The 23,326-nt window shown below is 55.9% G+C and overlaps 1 protein-coding gene across 1 annotated transcript in view; it reads right to left on the reverse strand.

Annotated features, from left to right (window-relative positions):
• Sulf2 (sulfatase 2) overlaps positions 1-23,326 on the reverse strand; it is a 47,057-nt gene that overhangs the window by 19,017 nt on the left and 4,714 nt on the right. The window contains exons 2-3 of the mRNA XM_042702179.1: positions 18,432-18,671; positions 113-264 (exon numbers count right to left, since the gene is read on the reverse strand). Coding sequence (XP_042558113.1) covers positions 113-264; positions 18,432-18,671 — 392 coding nt within the window. The remainder of the gene's footprint in view (positions 1-112; positions 265-18,431; positions 18,672-23,326) is intronic.

Here is a 23,326-nt window from a genome sequence, read left to right on the forward strand (position 1 = left end):
GTTTGTGGACGGCTTAAGGTCAGGCATTTAAGCAGGTGTCAGAGGGGAACCGGAGCCTCAGAGACGGGCCATGACCTGCAGGGCCTCCGGAGCCGGGGAGGGCACAGCTCACCTTGGAGTAGTCGAAGCCGTGTTTCTCCTTCACCCCGTTCCGGCACAGCGAGTAGTTGTAGAAGCGAGAGTTTTTAAGGAGGCCGACCCATGACTTCCAGCCAGGCGGCACATAGGAGCCGTTGTACTCATTGAGGTATTTCCCGAAGAAGGCTGGAGGGAACAGAACCAGGAGGCCGCGTAAGAACACAGAGAGGGAAGGCTTCCTCGGCACGGCCCGCTGAGCTTGGCAATACTGGGTGCCCGCCGCCCAAAATCACACGCACACATGCCAGGGAGCAGGCTGGCTATCAGTGAAGCCACATGCCCCAATTCACATATGGTTACATCACAACTGTGGCGCAGGGTAAAGCAAAAGAGTGCAAAATTCAGGCATCAGAATAATCGGAAGCATTTGCAACAGAGTCACGAGTCTTAAAAAATTTACATCTCAAAACAAGACCTTGACAGGGGCTGGTGGTCCACACCTGTAATCCCAGCTACTCAGGAGGCTGAGATCTGAGGATCGCCGTTCAAGGCCAGCCTGGGCACGAAAGTCTGTGAGACTCTTATCTCCAATGAACCACTCAGAAAACCGGAAGCGGCTCTGGGGCTCCAAGTGGTGGAGCGTTAGCCTTGAGTGAAAGAGCTCAGAGACAGCGCCCAGGTCCTGAGTTCAAGTCCCACGACTGACCAAAAACAAAAAAAGAAACAAGAAAACAAGACCTCATGAAGAAAGATGATTTCCGAGCAGAAATGAGTGAGAATGTCTGATTTTGCTGTAGTTCTAACAACAGGGGGATAGTAAGCAGACTGCACTTGTACCGACATTCAATTTATGCTGATAATCGACTATGGCTTGTGATCCATGTTCATAATGGAAGCCAAAAGTTAGTCTCAGCCCTCATGTGGTGACAAATAAAAGCTACTTCCCCAGTTCAGGCTGGTGGGTGTTGCAGATTCTATGCAGAATGGAACACCCAACATTATCAAGTGTTGGTGGGCACCGGGAGCCCTGGAAGTCCTACTCAGGGGCGTGTCCCAACAGGTCCCCCATGGTGGAGGATGCTGTGGCCACATCTACCAAGCTCAAATGCGTTACTTCTACCCAGTGATTTGCATCTTGGGTTATTTACCTATCACAACAGCGTTTACGTGTTCACCCACCGTCAGACGCTCACTGCCACCCATTCAAGCGGAAACAGCCAGAGACAGACACAGCACTCAGACCTAACGTGGGATGGGCCAGAGGCATGTCTGCGCATTTACCCAGTGGAAAACAGTGCTGCTGCCTTCAGGAACACAGGTGCTTCTCAACAACATAGCGATGCCAGGTACCGCTGTCAGTAACACAGGATACCCCCATGTTTTGGTGACCCCGATCATGTGAAGTTCACAAATGGGTGGAGGGCATCCATGGTGTTGGAAGGGAGGAGGAGGGTCAGCGGGAGGGGCCCCCGGGCTGGGTGGGTGAAGGTCTTCTACTTCCGGTCCTGTTTTTAGAGCCAGTGCGAGTCCACCCGAGCCCCCCTCATCTGGCAGTAGTCAACTTCCCCGCTTCGTACGGACAATGCTCACTTAAAATGCAAACCCTGTGTCACGAGCAGACGGACAAGGCGGGTGGTCTTGGCAATCCTCTTCTTTTTTTCTTTTTGTCAGTCGAGGGCTTGAACTCTGGGCCTGGGCACTGTCCTTGAGCTCTTCAGCTCACGGTGAACATTCTACCACCTGAGCCACAGCGCCACTTCCAGTTTTCTGGTGGTTCATTGAAGATAAAAGTCTCATAGACTTTCCTGCCCGGGCTGGCTTTGAACCCTGATCCTCAGATCTTAGCCTCCTGAGTAGCGAGGGTTTCAGGAGTGAGCCACTGGCGCCCCGTTTGGCGATCCTTTTCTAGGGCAGTGAGCAAGTACACACTTCATGATTATGGGCTGTGAAGCCATGGGAGAGACATGGGGCCATTTGTGAGCCTTCTCCGCTGACACAGGTCCTCGTCCAGCCCACCCTTTCCCCACAAGTACCGGGGATCCCGCATCACTCTGCAGTGACAGGGATTGCACAGGCTTTATGTCCAAGGTAAGGAGATTGTGTGCACTCAGCCCTGCCTGTGGTGGCCACAACACCCCGGGGGTGCAGGGACAAGATGACATGGGGAGGTGGGGAGAGGAGGAATGCCACATGGAGGAGGGTACTGGCCTCCATTGGCCCAGTGGACTGGCAGAGAGGCGCTGGGGAGGGCTTTCCTGGAGGCCTGCCTGGTGGCGGGCAGTGCCCGGGAGATAAGGCCCCTCAGGAACAGGAGCCCAGTTCCCCATATCCAGGCCCCACAGGGCCTGCTGGGGGCAGCTGCAGGCACAGCCGGGGGACAAGGAGCCTCCTGAGTGGGAGGCGGGAGAGGGTAAACAGCCTGGCATCCGGAGGAGGCAGGCCCAGTCCTGGGCAGCTGCCAGTATCTCCAGCGAGATGGCATTAGGCCGTGGCACCTCATTAACCAGCACTGAGTGTCCCTGGCCGGGTGTTGAGTCATGGACTGAGATCACGGGTGCCGGAGAAGAGCGAACCCACACGGTGAGGTCACGGTCAGTCACGACACCCCAGGTCAGCCACCTCTGCCCAGTCCACTTCTGGCCCTGGCAGAGTGAGGGCCCTAGCAATGCAGGGGTGTGGGGGGGGGAGGGCGTGGTAGCTTCCGGTAGTGTCGCAGCTCTGGGGGCTGGGCGCAGCTGGGGTGTTGGCCAGGGACTCTGCTAACTGTCCTGCAATGCCCCTGGCGGCCCTTTGCCACAGAGAACAACCCAGAATGAAATAGCAAAGTGGAGGGCAGTCACTCAGAGCTTCTCTAAAACCACCATCTATCGCGTGGGCCTCCAGCGTGTCTCCTCTCAGTTCAGAACCAGAAAAGGCCCTTAGAGACGGAGCCTGGCCAGAGAAACAAGATCGAATCAACCTACAACCTGCCACAGCCTCCCCTGCGCTGGGAAGCCCTCCCCCACCCCTGCTCCCCAACCCCTGCTCCCCCTCCCGCCACACTCCACACAGGTACCCGGCATCACAGGCCAGGTGGTGTCTGTGACAGCGACCCAACTCTGTCTGTTTCCGTGGGAGACAGACCCAGAAGAAACCAAAGGAAGGCAGGCACTGGTGGCTCATGCCACACCTACAAGCCTAGCTACTCAGGAGGCTGAGAACTAGAGATCATAATTTTTTTTTTTTTTTTGAGATCATAATTTGAAGCCAGCCCCAGCAGGAAAGCCTGTGACTCGTACCTCCAACAAACCACTCAGAAAAAAGCCGGAAGTGGTGCTGTGGCTTAAGTGGTAGAGCACTAGCCTTGAGAAAAAGAATCTCAGGGACAGCACGCAGGTCCTGAGTTCAAGTCCTGGGACCAGCACTAAATAAATAAGCAAACAAACAAACCTAATGGAAAACGGTGCCGCTCAGTTCCAATAAAACTACAAGCTTGTTTTGGGGGGGGGGGGGGGTAGGGAGGGCTGGTGGCTCTCCCAGATAATCCTGTCTGAGATTTGAGGATCATGGTCAGGAGGCAGCCCAACTCGCAGATTATCTCCAATTAACCAGCAAAATGGTGGGTGGGTGGCTCAAGTGTTGGAGTGCCAGCTTCGAGTGAAAAAGACAAACAAGAGCTTTAGGCCCTGAGTTCAAGCCCAGGACTGGTGGCACACACACACACATACGTGCATCCATACACATGCACACACATGTACACACACAGAGCAGATGGAGGGCTGAGTGTGGTCCACAGACCCTGGGTAACTGTTGGTCTGCAGGGACAGGGACAGCTGGCGTGTCAGCCTGCTTTGGGAGGGAGCTGGGTGGGGAAAGCTGGGTTTCCAGGAGTGCCCTGGGGGAGTACAGATGCTCACTGGCCCACACGGTATGTGAACCACTCCTGATCTTTGTTTATTCCTTGGTTAGCTCAGAACCTCCAGGAGGAAGAATGCGGAAGGTGACCCCTCTCCCCACACTTCCCGCCCACTGCCAATCACGTGGCAGCAGTGGTAAGTTTCTGTTGGACATTGGTTACGGCCAAAGTTGAGTCAATGACAGATGGGCGTGCCTGGGTGGGGTAGACATCAGGTTGGGGTTCCACCAGCTGCTCCTGGCACGGTGACATTGCGGTCACCCTGGGGCCTCACCTATGACAGTGACTGCCACGCACGCAGATGCCTGGCAGGCAAAAACCACGTGGGTTTGGGTAAGTACAGACTCTGCATGCTCGCTCAAGGATTAAACACGAATGAGGCATTGCTTAGAATGCACACAGCCCTGCCCCATAAAACACCTATTGGATGCCAGAGCCAGGCAAGGTGCTGGAAGACCACAAATGAAGATGAAAATGATACAGGTGGTGGTGATGGGGGTGGCGGGCATGAGAACCCCATGGGGGGGGGGGAACGTCACGGGGAAGATCGGATCTTGCTAGTCCTAGAGGCCACCTAAGGACAGGCTTTGGGAAGCAGTCTGGCCGGCACATGCCATGTATGTGCACACATGTGTGCACACGTGTGTGTACAACACACATGCCTGGAACCTCCCCCCCCCCCCCAGAGTTCACATTTCCTAAGCATTTTGCTGGAAACAGGCACACAGTGGACAGGACCCCCGAATCACCCAGCCATTGGAGAAGTAGGACCTTCACCCCACAGTTGATGGAAGAGAAGGGTCCACGGGACCCCAGGGGGACTGGTCTCGCCCAGACCTTCTGGGTTCTGGCTGGTGATCCGACTCCTGGTCACCTGTCTCTGAAGAGCTGGCCCAGGAGTAGTGGCAGGCGGCCGCCAGGCTGGCAGGATGGGCATCTTGTGGTGTGGGTGGGCGGGGTCCTTCTGCCTTTGGACCCCCGACTGTGATACCCGACGCCATGGCTGTCAGGATCCCCGGCCATCTCCTCCACACGGCCTCCTCCTGTCACCTCTCTCCTCCTTCCAGCCCACCCCTTACAGAACCCAGAGCAAGAGTTTATTATCCGGGCTGTTCGAGGCCCTCGAAAACCCGCTGTGCTCGGAGGCTTTTAGTGCCAAATTAGATTTTGCTCTCATTTGATTAGATTTCCCCCAGACAGTTTTTAAAATGGTTATTCTGGCACCAGTAAAGGTGGGAGAAGCATGGGCCCAGGGGGCAGTGGAGAGGCTGGGAGACAGGGCCAAGAGAATGAGCTAGAATTAGGACCAAGATGAAAAGTGCAGCCCAGATTGTGGCTGGAGTGGAGGAGCTTGGGCTCCGGGGCTGGGTGGGGTGGGAGGAAGGAGGGCAGGGTTGGGGGCCCCAGACAGGGCTGGGGCGGAGTGGCCTGGCCGCAGATGAAGCGTCCGGATGGGGCTTGGAGGGGCCCCTCTGTGAGCAGGTCCCAGCAGAGCCCTGTGGTCTTTTGACGACTTTTTTAAACACCTGGATCAGACACGGGTGGATGGATTTCAGCCACAGAACAGCAGCCCCTCCCCAGTACACTTCGGCGTCACCGTGGTGACCTGCGGCTGTGCAGCGGATACCCCGTGCCCCCGGCTCTTTGGCGCACAGATCTGTATGGGTGACAGAGGAGACAGTGGGAGAATGGATGGAGACCACAGTGCCCACGCTACAACCTGAAAGGGGCGGAGCCACAGCAGCCGGCAGGGTTCCTGCTGCTCCCAGAGGCTGCCCGTGACCAGGAAAAGCTAGCTGACAGTGACATAAGTAGAGGAGGAGCATGGTGGAGATGAGAAAGGAGGATCATGGCTGAGAGGAAGTGGCATTCCCCCAAGACTTCCTTCGCATCCCAGGAGCCTGGAGAAGTCGATATCAAAAGCCAGCCACGTGTCCTGGTGAGCCCCTCGCAGGCCTTTCACTCCTCTTTCAGATCAGGTCATGCTAAGGAGGACAGGCCTAGCCTCAAATTCACAAGCCTCCAGGTTCTGCTTTCTCAGCGCTGGGATTACAGGCTTACCCCACCACACCAGGCTCCTTCAATCTCTTGATACCTCCGTCTCTCCATCTATGATGGAGATAGTGACAGTGTCTAATCAAGGTTACTAACACAGCCGTCCCTGGGTGTGTCAAAGCCACTGGCTCCAGGACTCCTGGACACAAAAACACATGGATGCCCAAGTCCTTTCCGATAAAATGGCACCGCATTTGCATCTTACCTACAACACGGTCTGTACGCTTTAGTCGTGACTGTTACTTAACATAAATACTATGCAAATAGTGCTACAGAGGAAGAATTCTGTACCTGTTTCGCACCAATTTTTTTTTTCTGAGTTCTCCTGATCTTCGTGTTAAATCTGCAGATGTGGAGGGAAGACTGTCTACGTCTCCGTCTTACAACTGGCACCCAGCAAGCATGTGTCCACTAAGAGGGACATTCCCATGATCACAAGTGAAGCAGAGGCCCCACACCTGCGCCCCACACCCCACGTGCACCCCTGGTCTGAGATAAATGCTGTCACAATCGCGTTTGTGCCGTGTCTTCCTGTGAGATGCACAGATGGCGATGCCCGGTGCAGGTGGGCACAGGAGGCATCACCTTGGCATCTCCGGAGCCACAGGCCAGAGGGGAGCAGAGGGAGACCAAGGTCAGCCAGCAAAAGGAACACCTGTTCAAAACTGCAGCAACAGCTCTTCTTCTCCCTGGTGATACAGGGGGAAGATCACCTCAGCCTGACTGATACACCCTGAGTGTGCCCCTCCCACAGCCTGACTGCTACACCTTGCACGTGCCCCTCCCACAGCCTGACTGATACACCCTGCACGTGCCCCTCCCACAGCCGGACTGCTTATTCCCTGCATGCTGGAGCGCCTGGGTGGAGCCATCAACAGGGCTGTTGTAAGGGCATTGGTGACTTTCCACACGCCTTCATCTCACACCTTCTTCATCTTCACATTCAATTCAATTCATCTTCAATAACCGATAGACATCAAATACTCAATGATCAGTGAACAACTATGAGAGCTTCTTAGTTCCTCATGTGACTCACCGAATCACACCAGGCTGCCTTGGGGTTGACAATGCATTAATTAAATATCTGTTTTCTGGCAATGCTGGGATTTAAACGCAGGACATCATGCTTGCTAGGCTGCTACTGTGACACTTGAGCTATGTCTCCAGCCCTTTTTTGCATGATTATTTTTCTGAGTAGAGTCCTATCCTTTCCCTGGGCCTGCCCCGTGACCCTCCTACGTCTACCTCCCACATAGCTGCGATCAAAGCACATGAAGGGTCCAGGGCACCAAAGCCTTGTCTGGGCCCAGTGGCCCCAGCCCAGCACCGGCCAGGCGGCAGCAGAGAACGGCAGCCGGTGGGACAGTAGGTCAGTGGACCTGGATGAGGGCCTGGGGCGCGCTGCACCTCCTCCCAGGAGAGGGCCTGGCAGCTGGGTTTTATCCCAAGTGGCTTCTGTTTCAGTGTGCCCAGGAAAGCACTGCCTGATGGGAAAAGGGCTCAGCCTCTGGACTTGGGTGAAACCAGCGTGAACGGGGCCAGCAGGGCGATCCTGCCTCCTGGGGGACAGTGGGTGAAACTGCAACCGGAAACAGTCACAGCCAGGTGCTGGGAGAGGTGCTGGGGTTTCTGGAGGCAGGCGTGTATGTGCGCGCATGCGCATGTGAGTGTGTGTGTGCACGCACCCATGCACATGCACCACACCCTCCAGTACACAGAATGACCCCACACCAGTCAGACGTGTGCCTGGGGACACGGCCAGTGCGGTGTATGGTGTTGCACATGGCACGCGGTAGCAAAGGGGAGGGAGGGAGGGTGCTGGGTGGCTCTGAAGATCTGGGTCTCCCCCGTCAGAGGCCAGAGGCCGGCCCTGCCTCCTCAGCTCACTGGAAAGTGGGAACAGCCACACATGGGCCCCCAGCCAGGCTGGAGGAGGCACTGCAGGAGCCCTGCACGGTGAAGGCCGCACAATTGAGAGTGCTTGTTAGAAACCAGAGGTGGCCTGGGCCCAGGCCTCGGAGACCCCAGCTCACACAGGCGGGCTACTGAGGCAGCACCAAGCATACACCCGGCGTGACCCACGTCTGAGAGGGAGCGGAGCCGGTGACAGTAAATGATGATGGTCAAGGCAGTCTGGAAAGGTCAGCAACAGATGAAATGGGAAAGTGCAAGTCTGGCCTGCCCGGCACACGGCTCTGCCTCAGGGAGCCAGTGAAGCAGGCATCTTGCCCTGCCAGGCAGTGTCTGATTCCCCCCTCCCGTGGCCTCAGCACACGCGTTGCCGCGATGTGTTCACCATCTGGGCTGTTACTGACTTAATACCCTCTCCTGATCAATTCCTTTGGCATCACCAGGCTCTTCAGTGCAAGTGGCCACCAGCTCCTCAACCAGGCGGGCACACGCCAGGGGCTGTGATGTCTTCTGTCACCCTCTGACCCCATTCTCCCCCACTGGGCCCGGGGCCCACTCTCTTCAGCCCCAGTGGGCTCTTGTCTTTCTAGCTACAGCCACCCTGGCTCCTTCCTGCCAGGGCCTGTGCCCTTGCCTCGCTCTCTTGGAAAGGACTCTTCTTCAGGAAGCCTGCACAGGGCTTTACCAGGCATTTATTCGAAGGCTGCTTCGTTGGGTCACAGCTCTAACCATCCTTCTCCCTGCCTTTGTTTCCCTATAGCGTTGATCACTGCTTAGCAAATTTGTCCTCTGTTATTTTCACCATCTACTTCCTCCAATGAGAGGATCAGCCTGTGGTGGCGGGGGCTGTGAGTGCCTCTCATCCGCTGAGTCCGTGTGTCTGGAAGAGCCCAGTGAACATCAAGCCCTCTATAAACCCACGGGGGTACATGAGCCATGGAAGACCCCACAGCCACCAGCGTCTGGGAGGAACGAGGGAGCTGCAGGTTCTGGCTGCCCAGTCAGCATCTTTCTACCCGGTTTTGGGGGGTGTCTGGTACTGTTCTAGAAGGTGGAGCCACCAGAGGGGCTGGATTGGGGGCGGTTGGAAGGAGGTCAGACATGCTGACCTTGAGGTACTCATCAGAAGCCTGGAAGAACATGGCACAGGTAGAAATGCGGGAGTCGTGCTAACATTTCCACGGCAGTGTGGGACTGGAGCAGAGCACCTGAGGAAGGAGGTGTGCACCTGTAGACAAGGCCTCAGGCAAGGCCTGGACATGGACAATAAAAGCAGCTTCTAGTCTTTAACCTCTAACGAGGGTCCTCTCCAAGGAGGTGTGAAGGCAACACGGCACAAGTCCAACTGAAGCAGGAGAGACCAGGGGAAAGCGAAGCCCGGTCCGCTTACCGCAAATACAGGAGCTACTCATTCATCTACTTCCCTTAAGATTAGGGAACAAAGTGATTTAGGGAGCAATGAGACAGACGGGGTCACTTGACCTAGTGCCAATCAAGTGCGATCCCTGCTTCAAACAGAGACAGCAGGATGCATTCCTTCCTGAGGGATGCACTTCTCACCCCATGAATTAACATTTGTCTGACAGGATGTATGCCTTCCTGAGAGAAATGCTCCCCCCAAAATTAAGCAGCCTCCTACCCAAAATGCAGACAACCTGGAAAGAATGCCCCAAACATCCAGAAACTCAGAGAGTAACACCAGGAGTGACAGAGCAAAGACAAGACACCTATCTTCATGTAACTTTAAAGCCAGAACCCCTGCCGTTACACATACATACCCCTAGCAGCCAAGCCACTGAGTGTCTCTTTCTCTCCCTTGGAGAGCATCCACACTCTGTTAGAATGTCCCCCTGCCTTTCTGTTAGTCTGTTTATCTGCTTGCCTGCTTGCTTGCTTACTTGCTCAATAAAGCTCTTCCATAGTGACCAGTCCAGAAAGCATCCCTACTTTTGAAGGAAACTTCACATACCCTCACCTGCATCCCGTGACACAACGGTATCACACAGTCCTTCAATCACCCTGAAATACCTGAAATACCGCCTAGGCCGGGCCCCTTCACAGGCATGGGAACTACCAGGCCTGTCTGTTACCAAACACTACTGCAAGTCCTTCTGGGTAAAGAACTGTCCCAGCACAGACGGTAAAGTACTCTAAGCATCAGTATAATTAGAGTCCTTTGTAATTCTATATAGTAGTTCTTTTTTTATTTTTTATTTTTATTTCTTTGTGCTGTTCCTAGGCCTTCAATTCAGGGCCTGGGTGCTATCCATTCAGGGCTCTGGGTGCTATCCTTTAACTTTTTTGCTTGGGCTGGTGCTCTACCACTTGAGCCATACCTCCACTTTGTCTTTTTGGTTGATTGGAGATCATCTCCTGGATTTTTTTGCTGCCTAGGAGAGCTTCAAACTGCAATCCTGGGATCTCAGCCTCCTGAGTAGCTAGTCATTTAGTGTATTTTCTTCTCTTTCCCGTTCTGACCCCATAGGAAGTGGGCATGGCCTTCCAGCTCTCCCACTTCCTGCTGCCTAGCCATGGGACTAGTGGGGAGCCATCTTGGGTAATGGTTCCTCCTAACAAATATTTGCAGGTGTGACACAAAACCAGGTTATAGTCACCTAGTGGGGTTCAGGACACACCCGCAGAAAGCCAGGCTGTACATATTGCCAGTCTTACAGCCACAGGGTATCTGGTGACGATCAACTCTGCCAGCATAGGGTGAAAACAGCCCTACTGGGTTCTTAAGGTACAGGGTGTGGCTGTGTCCCAATAAAACTTTATTAACAAGAGCAAGAATCAACTCCTATGGGTTGTAGTTTATTGACTCCTACTACATACAGTTAATATTGGCAAAACTGCCCTCATTTTTCATTCCTTTGAAGAGACATTTGAATTGGGGGGGGGAAGGGTACAATTCTCCAATTTTAAAAAGTACCTTGTAATAGAAACAGCATGTGTGGAGTGGAAGTGTAGACCCTTGCTGACAGCTACCATTTTGCAAGGTCCAAATTTGGTCCCAAGGGTTCCAGGCAATACAGAAGTCGAGCTGGCCTAGCACAGGTTTGATCCTGCCTCTGCCACCAGCAGACCATCCCTGTGATCATTCCTGGTCCGGACAACAAGAAGCAATGCGACTAACCTAGAAGAGAAGCAGCATTGCTGCAGATTCGAGAACACTATAAATATTAAATGCGAAATGCCACAGGCCTGAAATCTTTTGTTTCTTTGGCAGACAAATTGGCTAAGGAGGCAGGGTTGGGAAGAAATTCAATAAATAACCCAGAGCCCCGCAGCCCGGCGGGCACTTCTGAAGGTCTGTAACAGGATCCTTCTCCCTCTGTCCTGCAAGGTCACCCACCACCAGCTTCTTCTGCTTTTGAGAAGACTTGGTTGCAAGCTGTGCATGCGGTGATAAATCAATGCTGCGGACGTACTGGAGGTGGGAGATAGGATCTTGCTGAGCGGAGACTTGGAGGCACGCCGTGCGGGAAGAGGGGAGCTGAGGGACGCCAGAGGGGCCCTTCTATCTGGCCCCCTAACGGGGGCTGCAGCTGGCTTACACATCTGCTTCATTCGTCTGCCCAGCACCCAGTCTCCTGGCCTTAGTTCCTGTGCTTTTCCTTGCCTTCAGCCTTCAAAATTCTCTCCAGATTGTTTCCAGATCCTTCCATCTGCACCTGGCCAATCAGATGGTCTCATCTCCTCCAGCCTCTTTGGTTGGACAAGGGAGAAACATGTGATCCTCGCTGAGCCAATGAGTGCCTCCCTCAGGCTTTGCAGCTACTCTGCAAAGAGGCCTCCTTTTCAGCAGGGGTCTCTCACCTTCTGGGCCACGTGGTCCCTGTGAGGGCCGCCTGCCACCACACCCAGGGGTGGGGGTGCAGGGGTGGGCGGCGCTTCCTAGGAATAAAGCCAACCCAAAGGAAAGTCTCCAAGAAGCAGACAGTCGGAGTTGGGAGCCAGCAGCAAACTTGGCTTCAACCAATTTCGATTCTTTTTTCATGACAGTACTGAAGTTTGAACTCAGGACCTTTGGCCTTGTTAAGCAATACTTTCCCACTGATGTCACACCCCAAGGCCCATCCAGATCGTTTACTGAGGAGTAGCATGTAAAATAGGATAATTTCAAGAGAGAGAAAAGTCAGAGGACCAAACTGAGTACACGGCAGAGAACAGGGTGGGTTGGGCTGTTCAGGGAAGTGGGGGGGGGGGGGGGGGGAGGGGGCATGGAGGAGGCAATGACCTTGGAAGGCTTAAAGAACAGCAGCGAGGCTGGGCTTGTGGTCTCCGTGTTGCCAGGCAGGAAAGGAGACAGGAAATGTGGAGCTCGAGGTGAGCAGGCCAGGCCAAGGGCTGTGGGTTCATTTGAAGAGCAGAAAGCAGGCAGTGGAGGGTTTATCAAAGTTCTGTCTTCTGGAAGGCTGGGAAAAATGATGAACCGCTAGGGAGAAGCAGGGACAAGCAAGTAGCCAGCACAGTGGCTGTTTCCTGACTTGTGGGTGGGTGTTGCCACTGAGAACCACCCAGGCCCCACAGGTCCACTGACTGGTTTCAGCAAGCCCGGGCTGGGCATGCCGAAGGTGAGGATGGCAGGGAGGGCAGCTGCCCGGGCCTATAACTGAAGCCAGGCTTCAATGCCAGGGCCACCCACCCAGCAGGTGACGTCCCTCATTCTGGAAAAGTGAACCAGCAGACAGGGGTCTCCCGAAGCCAGCTCCAGCGTGAGTGTCGTGCGTCTGCTGTGCCATCAAGATGAGCTATGTCTTACACTTCTTTCTGCCCCACATCCCTTTTTGATACTGGGGGCTTGAGCGCAAAGCTTAGGCGCTGTCCTTGAGCTTTTTCAGTGGAGGTTGGCTGGCTCTCTGCCACTTGAGTCACAGTGCTACTTCTGGCTTTTGGGTGGTTCGTTGGATAAGAATCTCATGGACTTTCCCACCTGGGCTGGTTTCAAACCAATACCACCCTCAGATCTCAGCCTCCTGAGAAGCTAGGATTGCAGATGTGAGCTACAGGTACCTGGCATCTGCCCCCTTTTAAGTGTTTTTACCCAGAAGGCTGGGACGGGGGTGGGAAGGAAACTCCCCCAGGATTCTCAGAACAATGTCCATGGACATTTGATCATCACCTTGGAGAATGCCCCACTGAGCTGACTCTTCGAAGAGTTGCTCCTCCTGCCATCTCACCCATGTCCCTTCTTCTGGGACAAACATTTTGTGAAGTCTCCTGATTATTCTGGAAAGGCAACTGAATGGTAATGAAAACTACCTCTGCCCACGGCTGCCAGAGCCGGCAGCGTGCTCTAACTGCGCTCTACAAGTACAAGAAGAGGAAAGGCGATATATAACGAAGGAAAATTTCAACGCGAGATTTCGGCGACACATCCATCAAGGAGACAAGCCCGCGCGTCAGAGGCTGGCATGGGGAGACAGATTCGGGAGGGCGACAGTTACAAATGGGGCCGGGTGGGCGGCGGCATTTGCAATTCAAATGCCTCGGATGTCACTGCAGCAAGAAACAGGGCTTTTCAGAGATAAAGAACAACTCTTGGGGAAGTTTGCTATGCGATTATAATATTCCTTCCATTCCTGAGAAATTCCGGGTATATATAAACCGCCGAACCCTTCCATGTTTATATGCAAAAGACTTAGGTTCAAGGCGCAGCTAAAAATAAACACTCGAAAGATGTTGGAAAAGACTAAAACCTTGGCTCTGCAGAGCAAGCTGTCCACGTCCACCTCAAGCCCACAACCCGCATGACCATCAGAAACACACTCATGGATATTAACCCCCAGGGGGCGCCATCCTCCCCCCAGGCTAGGAAAAAGAAAACTTGTAAACCGTTTGCCTAGGTCTAGCTCACGCTGTGGGTCTGCCTGATGTTTAGTTCCTTGTTTTTTATTTTAGTTTGATTTGAACTCAGAGCCTGAGCACTGTCCATTAGGGTTTTTGTTGTTGTTCAAGGCTAGCGCTCTACTACTTGAGCCACAGTTCCACTTGTGGCTTTTGGCTGGTTAACTGGAGATAAGGTTCTTACTGACTCTCCTGCCTGGGCTGGCTTCAAACCAAGATCCTCAGATCTCAGCTTTTGGAGTAGCTAGGTTCACAGGTGTGAGCCACCAGCTCCCGGCTTGCTCCTTCTTCTTGTTGTCTTAAAGCAGAGTTCAAACTCCACCTTTGAGGCCTACCCCCTGCCCCACTAGCCCACACAGCTGATTCACACTCCTGCTCCGGTCCCCCTTGGCATCCAGCTTTGGCAGCCCCCGGTTCATGGGGGAACAGAGACAGGCTCCTCCTCGGCCTGGGGGGGAGGCAGGGAGGAGGGTGCTGGGACCCCTTGCCCCTGCGCCTCTCCTTGCCTCCACTCCCGCTGCATAGGTGGAACCACACAGCCTGCCATGAGCTGGCCAAGACACACGGGTCCCAGGAGGGCGCTTGGTGGCTGCCCCTGAGCTGGGGACTCTAACTGGAGGGGCAGGGTGGATGGTGGTGGCTGGGGGCGTGGGTGAGCAGACGACATGGTAGAACGAAGCCAGCCATGGCCAGCACTCAGCAGGAGGGTGCCCGGTGGGCCCTGTGCCCTCGATGGCCATGGGATGGCCTCGGCTGGACCACAGGCTTCACTGTCTCCGCGGAGGTGGATGCCTAGGCTGAGCTATGAACCCTGCCCCCCACCTAGGTTCACACTCAGGCCTTCATGCTGGGGTCTGGAACCTCACCCCGGGGTCTGGAACCTCACCCCGGGGGCTGGGCCCTCACCCTGGGGGCTGGACCCTCACCCCAGGGACTGGGACTTCACCAACAGTGGCTTGTGTGAAGGTAAGTCACACCACACCAGGGACAAGAGCATGAGAAGGCAGAGGCGATGGCTGGAGCAACACGGCCACAAGCCAAGGACAGCTGGGCACCCGGCAGAGGCGGGGGGGTGGGGGGGGGTTCTCCCTAGAGCCTGGGGACTTCGGGTAGACTTCCAGCTTGTGTGGTATGGAAGATGGACATCTCTTGTTTGTAGCCACTCAGTGAGTCTACTTGGTGCACCCAGTCTGGAAACTGACCGCCACCAGGGACAAGGGCAGAGGGCTTTGAGCCACACCTCACCTCGGTGTGGAGCTTCCTCTCCCATCCAGGGCCCCCCTCTCCTTCCGGGTCTGGGGATGCCAGCCACCCCACTGCCACTGGGTAACTCCCACCGATGTGGCAACAGTGTTGTACAGAGGAGAAAGCAAGACTGAGGGAGCCAGGGAGCGAGCCTCGCTTTCTGGCCCCTGTGCTTGGCTTGCTTTGAAACCCGAAGGTGCTGGAGCCCGGGAGCAGGCATCAGAGTTGAAGGACAACGAGCTGATGGTGCGGTGGGTGAGAAACACAGAGGGAAAAACCCAGCCCTGGCCTCTGGTCGCTGCCCTGGCCAGCTGGGTCCCTGGCGGGGCTGTGGGCCTCTAGCTGAGGCTCAGACCTCCATGAGAGGGGGAGGCCAGGCCCCGGGTACAGGGAGGGCCAGGAAGCCCCTGCCATCAAGGAGCTCACCTTCCAGGGTGGACAGGGACATCCTGTCACACCACCGGGCCACAGCGGTGGTGGGTGGACAAGGGGCAGCTGGGCAGAGGGAAAAAGGGAACTGTGTATGCACTGTGCGTGCCCTGTGTACTCGAAGGGAGAGGAAGAGAGCCGGGAGTCACAGCAGGACTGAAGCCAAGGGGCCAGAGAAGGCTGCCATTGTAAAGGCAGGGACAGCTGGGCCAGGGGCCCAGAGAGGGCGGCCGGGCATCTGTGAGGCCCCTCTTCTCTGTGAGCAGCAGGGGGGAGGAAGAAGAGAGGACAGGGTGGGCAGGGGGTGACGGGGAGGAAGGAGAAAGGAAGGGATGGCGTGGCTGCAGGCCCTGGATGGAGGGTGCATCCATCTGCTCTGAGCACCTGCTATGGGGTGAGCACCTTGGAGAGACACGGAGCTGGCAATCTAGAAGTGACACCACCACGCACAGCCGTGGCAGCCACATCCAGGAAGTAAGACCAGGACAAGGGGCACAGGAAGGGGACCCGGATGATAGACAAACCCATAAATGCGTATTAAAGGACATCAAGCACCCGACAGGAAAAGAAAGCAAGTAAGGAGACAGAGTGGGCACGGAGAAAGTCAAAGAAGGCTTTTGGGAGGAGGCACCGGGTGGATGGGGTGGAGGCGAGCAGACCATGCATGTGATGGGGAGGGAAGGGTAAGTGCAAAGGCCCTAAGGTGGGTGCCAGTCTCCTGGGAGATCCCTGAGCCTTCTGATGAAATCACAGCACTCTCATTCGATGACTTGTTGAGCGCACTTGCAGCTGGGTTGCTGCGCTTGGATTGCAGTCAGTCTACTGTCCCTGAGCATCCACCATGAGCACACAGAGCAGCCAAGCGACACCCTTGCCTCCGGCTCACATGGGACCACAGTCTCCCCAGAGCGGAGGGCACCCAGCCAGAGCGGAATTGCTGAATGGGACAAGGCATGCATTTTCAGCACACTGTCCTAGCAGGTGCAGGAGCTCATTTGCATCTATGCAAAGCCAGTGTTCCGGCATGCATCCGGTGTGGCGGGCCTGCTGGTGTCTGCTCTGGTGAGTGGGGCGGCTGGCTGAGCACCTGAGAGGCTCGGTGCGTGCTCTTGGGTTTGCCTCCACCACCAGCTCACTGGCCGAGGCGGCCAGAGTGATGCTGTGTCCCTGGGAGAATCGCTGTCATATCGCACTCCCCACATGCTTCCCGGGAGCCAGCCACTACTGTACCCCCCGTTCTGGCTTTGTGACATCCAGGAGCTCGGTGACATTGTTAGCCATGTCCGGGCAACCAAGGACAGCTCACAGCCAGGCGGCGGCAGAGCTGGGACGCGCACTCAGCACAGCCCATGCCATGTGCAGAGTTTGGAGGTCTCGTGGCGGGACCCCTGCAGCACAGTGGCTAGGGGGCCCATCCACGCACAGCCAAGCAGGGACTAAGAGATGGGCAGAAGCAATCATTCCTGGGCCCAGCCACCTGGCCTCCTTTGGTCGGGGCTGCCGCCGGACTGCGACCCAGCCTGTCCCTTCTCCATCCCCCCACACCTCCCATGATGCCCTGGCCTCCAATCACCCGTTAGCCTGGCCTGGCAGAGGTCAGAAACCAAGGGGGCTGCTGGGGCTGGAGCTCAGGTGGTAAAGTGTGTGCCTAGCAAAGATAAGGCTCTGGGTTCAAACTCCAGCCGAAAGAAATCGAATCACGTGTCTATAGAACAGACAGCTGAACAGCCCAAGCAAGGTGCGGGCCTCCCCGTGCCTCCCCCGTCCCAGCCCAGGCCATTCTGCAGTGGAATGAGCATGTGGGTCTCCTGGTGGGGGTCTCACCCTGCCTTGGTCCCCCTATCCAAACACACACTCCACATACATGCATCTCCCCAGATGGCTTGACCATCTGAGCCACCGCATCAACCCCTAGACCATGATGTCAGCATCTGAGCCACCGCATCAACCCCTAGACCATGATGTCAGCATCTGAGCCACCGCATCAACACCAGACCATGATGTCAGCATCTGAGCCACCGCATCAACACTACACCATGATGTCAGCATCTGAGCCACCGCATCAACACTACACCATGATGTCAGCATCTGAGCCACCGCATCAACCCCTAGACCATGATGTCAGCATCTGAGCCATGGTATTGGCTTTCACCACTGCCTTGCCTCTATTCATTTGAATTCAAGCAAGTCCAATTGATGGGAGTCTGGAGGATTTTGCACCGGGCTGGACTGCCTCCACTGGACATTGTGCAGCCCATGGAACCTGCAAAGAGCCACACTCCCAGGATGCTGGGGTCACTGCCCGCAGGTGACGCTGGCCGGGTCAGTGGGGACAAAGGTCACTTCCATGCTCAATGATGCCTTCCAGATTACAACCACTAGAGCGGAAGTCCCGCCTCTCCTCCTCTCCACCCCTAGCCTTAATGTTCTGGCACCTTCCTTCATGCTGAAAGTCCAAGTCAACCAAAGTCCTCTTAACTTACTAAGATGACACAACTTGCGGCTGGGTGGATGGCCTGGGATCCAGTTCCTACTTCCAATAGAATTCCTCTTCTTCTATTTTAAATCACTACTGATAGCAAACTGCGTGGTCCTCATTTTCTGCACTCAAAAATAAACACGGAGCCGGGTGCTGGTAGATCATGCCTGTGAACTTAGCTTCTCAGGAGACTGGGATCTGAGGATCACGGTTTGAAGCCAGCCGGGACAGAAAAGTCCCCGCGTGACTCTTACCCTCATCTAATCACTCAAAAGCCCGAAGTGGCGCTGTGGCTCAAGTGGTAGAGCGCTAGCCTGGAGCACCAAGAGGTTCGGGGACGGTGCCCAGGCCCTGAGTTCAAGCCCCACCATCGACAACCACCACAAGAGTAAATCAACATGGGGCTTGGAGGGGCCATGCAAGCCGTTCCCCGTACAGCCCGGATGACGCCGGTACCCCTGCCTCCGGACTCCGCCCCCCGCCACTCACCCGTGCGGTAGCCGGTGTTGTTGAGGTACACGGCGAACGTGCGGCCCTCATGCTGTGCCTGCCAGGACGGCGAGGAGCAGTTCTCGTTGTTGGTGTAGGTGTTGTGGTTGTGCACGTACTTGCCGGTGAGGATGGAGGAGCGGGATGGGCAGCACATGGGCGTGGTCACGAAGGCGTTCACGAAGTGCGCGCCCCCCTGCTCCATGATCCGCCTCGTCTTGTTCATTACCTGCATGGAACCTGCAAACACAGGGATGCGTGAGCAGGCCACGGGGGGGGGGGGGGGGGGAGAGGGGGGCCCGGCTGTGGGGAGGAGCTGCCCTGGGCCAGAGGAGCACCTAACTCATCCACCCCGCACCTGCAGATGCACTCATGGACAGACTCCAGGGTGGACCTGCATCTGGTACTGGTCAGCACGCACACAGAGGGGCAACTGTTTTATGTATAAACAGTGTCTGCTCTGCGGAGTATTAATCTATACAGAGGGATTTTTTTTTTTTCTTTTTAAGGCAAACCACGGTGTGAGCTGGGGGAGGATTAGACTCTGTTTTATTTGGAATGCTCCCAAGAATGGTTCACTCTTGCTGAAACCTGGTTCCACCAAACCTGGCCCAACCTTGCCGAGGATTTCCCAACCCACGGGCCCCGCATGGGCCACTTCTCCTAGTTCACGCCGTATCTGCCCCCAAAGCCATGCCTGCTGCTGGCCACGCTGCATCTGGAGAGCTCCTGGGTGTGCACCAGCCAGGGCCGTGTGCAAGAGGTGCGTGCCAGCCGGAGCCCCCTCCCCACGAGGCTTGGCTTTAGCACCACGCAGATCCCATGCCCTCCAGGGCTCCAGCCTCCAGGCTGGAGGACAGTGGGGCCTGTCCACTAGATCCGTAGGATTTCCTGTGCCCAGCATGAGGTCACCACGGGCATCCCTGCAGCAGGCCGTGCGTAGCCTCCCAGGGGACAGGGACCTTTGTCACTGAAGGCCTGCCACAACAGCGCTGACAGCCCAAAGGGAAGAAATAAAAAAAGGCGTTTTTCCCAGTGTGCACGAAGCTACACTTACTCAATCAGCACAAATCTGGGGGCATGGACGCTAAAACAGAACAAACTTTCCCTCTGAGGGTCAGAGGTGAGGCCACTGTGCCTGTGACCCGGACGGCCCCTAACTACCCGACCATCGGACACCTGACAGCTGTGTATGTGTGTGACCTGGGGTGGTACCTTGGCACTGTCCCTTAGCTTTTTCACTCAAGTTTGGTACTTTAGGGCTGGGAAGGTGGCTCAGTGGTAGAGCGCTTGCCTTGCATGCATGAGGCCCCGGGTTCGATTCCTCAGCAACACATAAGCAAAAAGAAAAAAAAAAGCCAGAAGTGGTGCTATGGCTCAAGTGGTAGAGCGCTAGCCTTGAGCTGAAGAGCTGAGGGACAGCGCCCAGGCTCAGAGTTCAGGCCCCACAACTGGACCAAAAACAAAAAAAATGATTGGCACTTTACCACCTGAAACACACCTTTACTTCTGGCTTTTTGCTGGATTGTTGAAGAGGCTCATAGAGCCAGGCGCTGAGCTCACGCCTATACACCTAGTTCCTCAGGAGGCTGAGATCTGAGGATCTGGTTTGAAGCCAGCCTGGGCAGGAAAGTCCGTGAGATTCTTATCTCCAATGAACCACTCAAAACCCAAGTGGTTTTTGCTCAAGTGGTAGAGCACTAGCTTTAAGCAAAAGAAGCTCAGGGTCAGTGCCCAGGCTCTGAGTTCAAGTCCCAGGACTGGCAAAGAAAAAAAAAAAAAAAGCTTCCCAAGCTTTGCTGCCTGGGCTGGTTTTGAACTGCGATCCTCAGATCTCAGCCTTGGGAGGAGCTCGGATAACATGGGAGGTACCAGTGCCACGCTTCTCATGGGCTGTTTTTCTTGACTGGTGTGAGTGAAGGAGGGAAATTTCCTTAGGACACACACAGACGGAGGCTGGCACTTGGGACAAGAAGGGTGCTTAGCTTTGCTCTGGATTATCTGACTGTTTTCAGGAGAGACAGACACCGATCGCTGGGCCATCTGACCTCCACGGTTTATCTGGGCAACAGATAGCGTAGCAGAGAGTGTTCCAGCACCCTGGGGCATGGTCCCTTGGCAGAGACCACAGCACCTTGGAACGCAGGATGCTTCTGTGTCAGGCTGCAGCTGGGCCTGTCCCGGGGGCAGAGGCGGAGGGGGCGGGGGGGAAGGCTGTGTGTTCTCGGCCCCTTGTCTGTGCTTTCCAAACAGGGACATTTTTTCTGGGGTTGTGCGGAGACCGGTGAGGGGAGATGCCATCCTTATGCTCTTGGGCTCTTTTCTCCATGAAAATATTAACATATATCTGTACGCTCAGAGTTATCTGCCCAGACTGGCTTTGAGCCGCAGTCCTGGGATCTCAGCTTCCCGGGCAGTTAGGATGACAGGCGTGAGCTGCCGGCATCCAGCTAGTTCTGAACTTTAACAGAAGGGAATGCTGGTGAAGGTGTTAGGCGAGTGTGAACGCGTGTGAGCCGCCCTGGCTCCCAAACCCTCTACTGGGCACCGCGGCTTGCTCAGGAGCGAGGGGACACACCACGCACTGACACGCACCGGCTGGCGACTCCTGGCTGCCTAAATAATCCCGTGGACATTTCACGGCGCTGAGACCCGGGCCGAGGCCGCCTGTGCCCCCCCACCCCCACCCCCCGGCTCGCGTCACTCGGCAATCTCCATCCCCTGTGCAGCGAGGTCAGCTTGCGGGCAGAGGGCAGCCGCTTCTGGTGGCACCTGATTATCTAAGGCCACTGCAGGGGCTGCAAAGGCGCAGGCAGGCTCTGTCCCCAGCCAGGCGTGAGAAGGAGGCCTGGGGACAAAGGGCAGAGGCAGGGAAGTCAATGCCGCACTTATCACGGTCATGCCCTCGCCCTCCCTCGCCCTCCCTCGCCCTCCCTCGGCCCCCTGGCCCTGGCCCTTGGCCTTGTCCTCTCTGCCCTCATCTCTCATCTCTGCCCCCTCTTTACTCCCAAGTCTGGCTGCCTGGTGAGTCTGCTCCTGCCACAGGGCCCTTGCACTTTCTACCCTCCTGCCTGCAAGAATCCTCCACTCTCTGTCCTGTGGTGTGGACCGAGGTCACCGATGCTGTGTCGGCTGGCCCTGTCTGTCTGCCGGGTCGATCAAAGGCTTGTCCTCTTCTTCCCCTGGGCCTGGAGGTGTGGCTGATCCCCAATGACTTGTGCCTTGTTCACACCCTAGCAAGAAATAGGCAAGCTTTTCTGGAATAATTCAAATTTGTGTGCCCGCCATCACCCTTACTGGGATCACAAGCAAGTTCTGACCACATTGCCAAGACTTTTGGGATACAGTCCTCAAAGAGGGCATCACCACTCCCTCCTGCCCTTCCCCAACTTCCTCCTCCAACTCCTGTTTGCGTAGAGCGGGGCTGTGATAGCTGGAGCTCCAGCAGCCATTCTGAAGCACAAGGTGACCTGGAATGTAGATGCTGCGGGGTGGAAGTTTGTGACTCGTGCCAACCCGGGTCCACCAACTTGCAGACATTTTTATGTGAGCGAGAAGCTCGCTCCATCCCCCATAAAGAACTCCCATCTTCTTTCACAGGTGGTCAGACACGTGTGACTGATCTCTGCTTCCAGAATTCAGACAGTGCCCCAAGGGGGGCTGGACGGAGGAAATGTCCTGCAGGAATGTGCTGACTGGAGGGGCGGAGTGGAGCGGAGCAGCAGGCTGGGCCCCAAGGAGCTGCTCTCCTGAGATCCCGAGACCATCTCCCACACTGTCGGAGCGGAGCAGCAGCTGGGCCCCAAGGAGCTGCTCTCCTGAGATCCCGAGACCATCTCCCACACTGTCGGAGCGGAGCAGCAGGCTGGGCCCCAAGGAGCTGCTCTCCTGAGATCCCGAGACCATCTCCCACACTGCCGGAGACTTCCTACATGTTCCATGCCTTACATGCTGTGTATTCTTTTTTCTTTTTTTTTTTTTTTGGCTGGTTGTGTGGCTTGAACTCTGGGCCTGGGCGCAGTCCCTCAGCTCTTCAGCTCAAGGCTGGCGCTCTACCATTTGTCCTACAACTCCACTTTGGGCTTTTACTGCTTATGTGGTGCTGAGGAATCAAGCCCAGGGCCTCAGGCATGCAAGACAAGCGCTCTACCACTGAGCCACCTTCCCAGCCCCACGCACCCTATATTCTATACATCCTGCCCTAGGAGCTTCCGGCACACAGTAGGTGTGCAACCAACACTCGAGGTCCAAAGCGAGCGTCCTGCTGCAAGGTGGCCCTGCGCAGACGTGCCTGTCGGCGTGGCACACAGCCTCCACGCCACCTTCCCTCCTGTGTCAACGCACCCTCTCCCCCGCCACACTGCGCTTCACCTCCCCGCAAGGCTCCCAGCCCACCGGCCGGCCCAGGCGAGGCCACAGAGAGGTCAGTCACTTTCCCAAGGCCACAGCATCTGGCAGAGTGACTCCAGCTGGCCAGTGCTGTCTGTCTGTCTGTCTGTCTTAGACAGTGCTGCCCAGTACAGCATTTCCGTGTAAAACGTACATGTATCTCGTGGTTCAGGCCATTTGACAATCCACGGGAGTCCCTGCCAGGCACCTCATTCCCTCCTGGCATGTTAACACCCCCATTCCTGAAGTTCTGGGTCTCAGGGTCCAGTGACCCCTAGCTCTTGGCTATGCAGAAACCACGTCAGCAGCCCCCACATTCAAAGCCCCTGCCGGAAACCCCTCCACTCCTTCAGCACTCCAAGGCCACGCTCAAAACCATCCAGAACCTTCCCAAGGGGCCCAGGTGGGAGGCACCACCTTGCTGAAGTCTGAACCCGTGTTCAGTGTCCGGCCGGGCGGCGACTCTCAAGTGCAGGGTGCTGGGTTTCCGTTTACAGCCGGAGTTC

Source organism: Dipodomys spectabilis, unplaced genomic scaffold, assembly GCF_019054845.1.
Source record: "Dipodomys spectabilis isolate Male_0828 unplaced genomic scaffold, ASM1905484v1 ptg000317l, whole genome shotgun sequence".
Classification (NCBI taxonomy): domain Eukaryota; kingdom Metazoa; phylum Chordata; class Mammalia; order Rodentia; family Heteromyidae; genus Dipodomys; species Dipodomys spectabilis.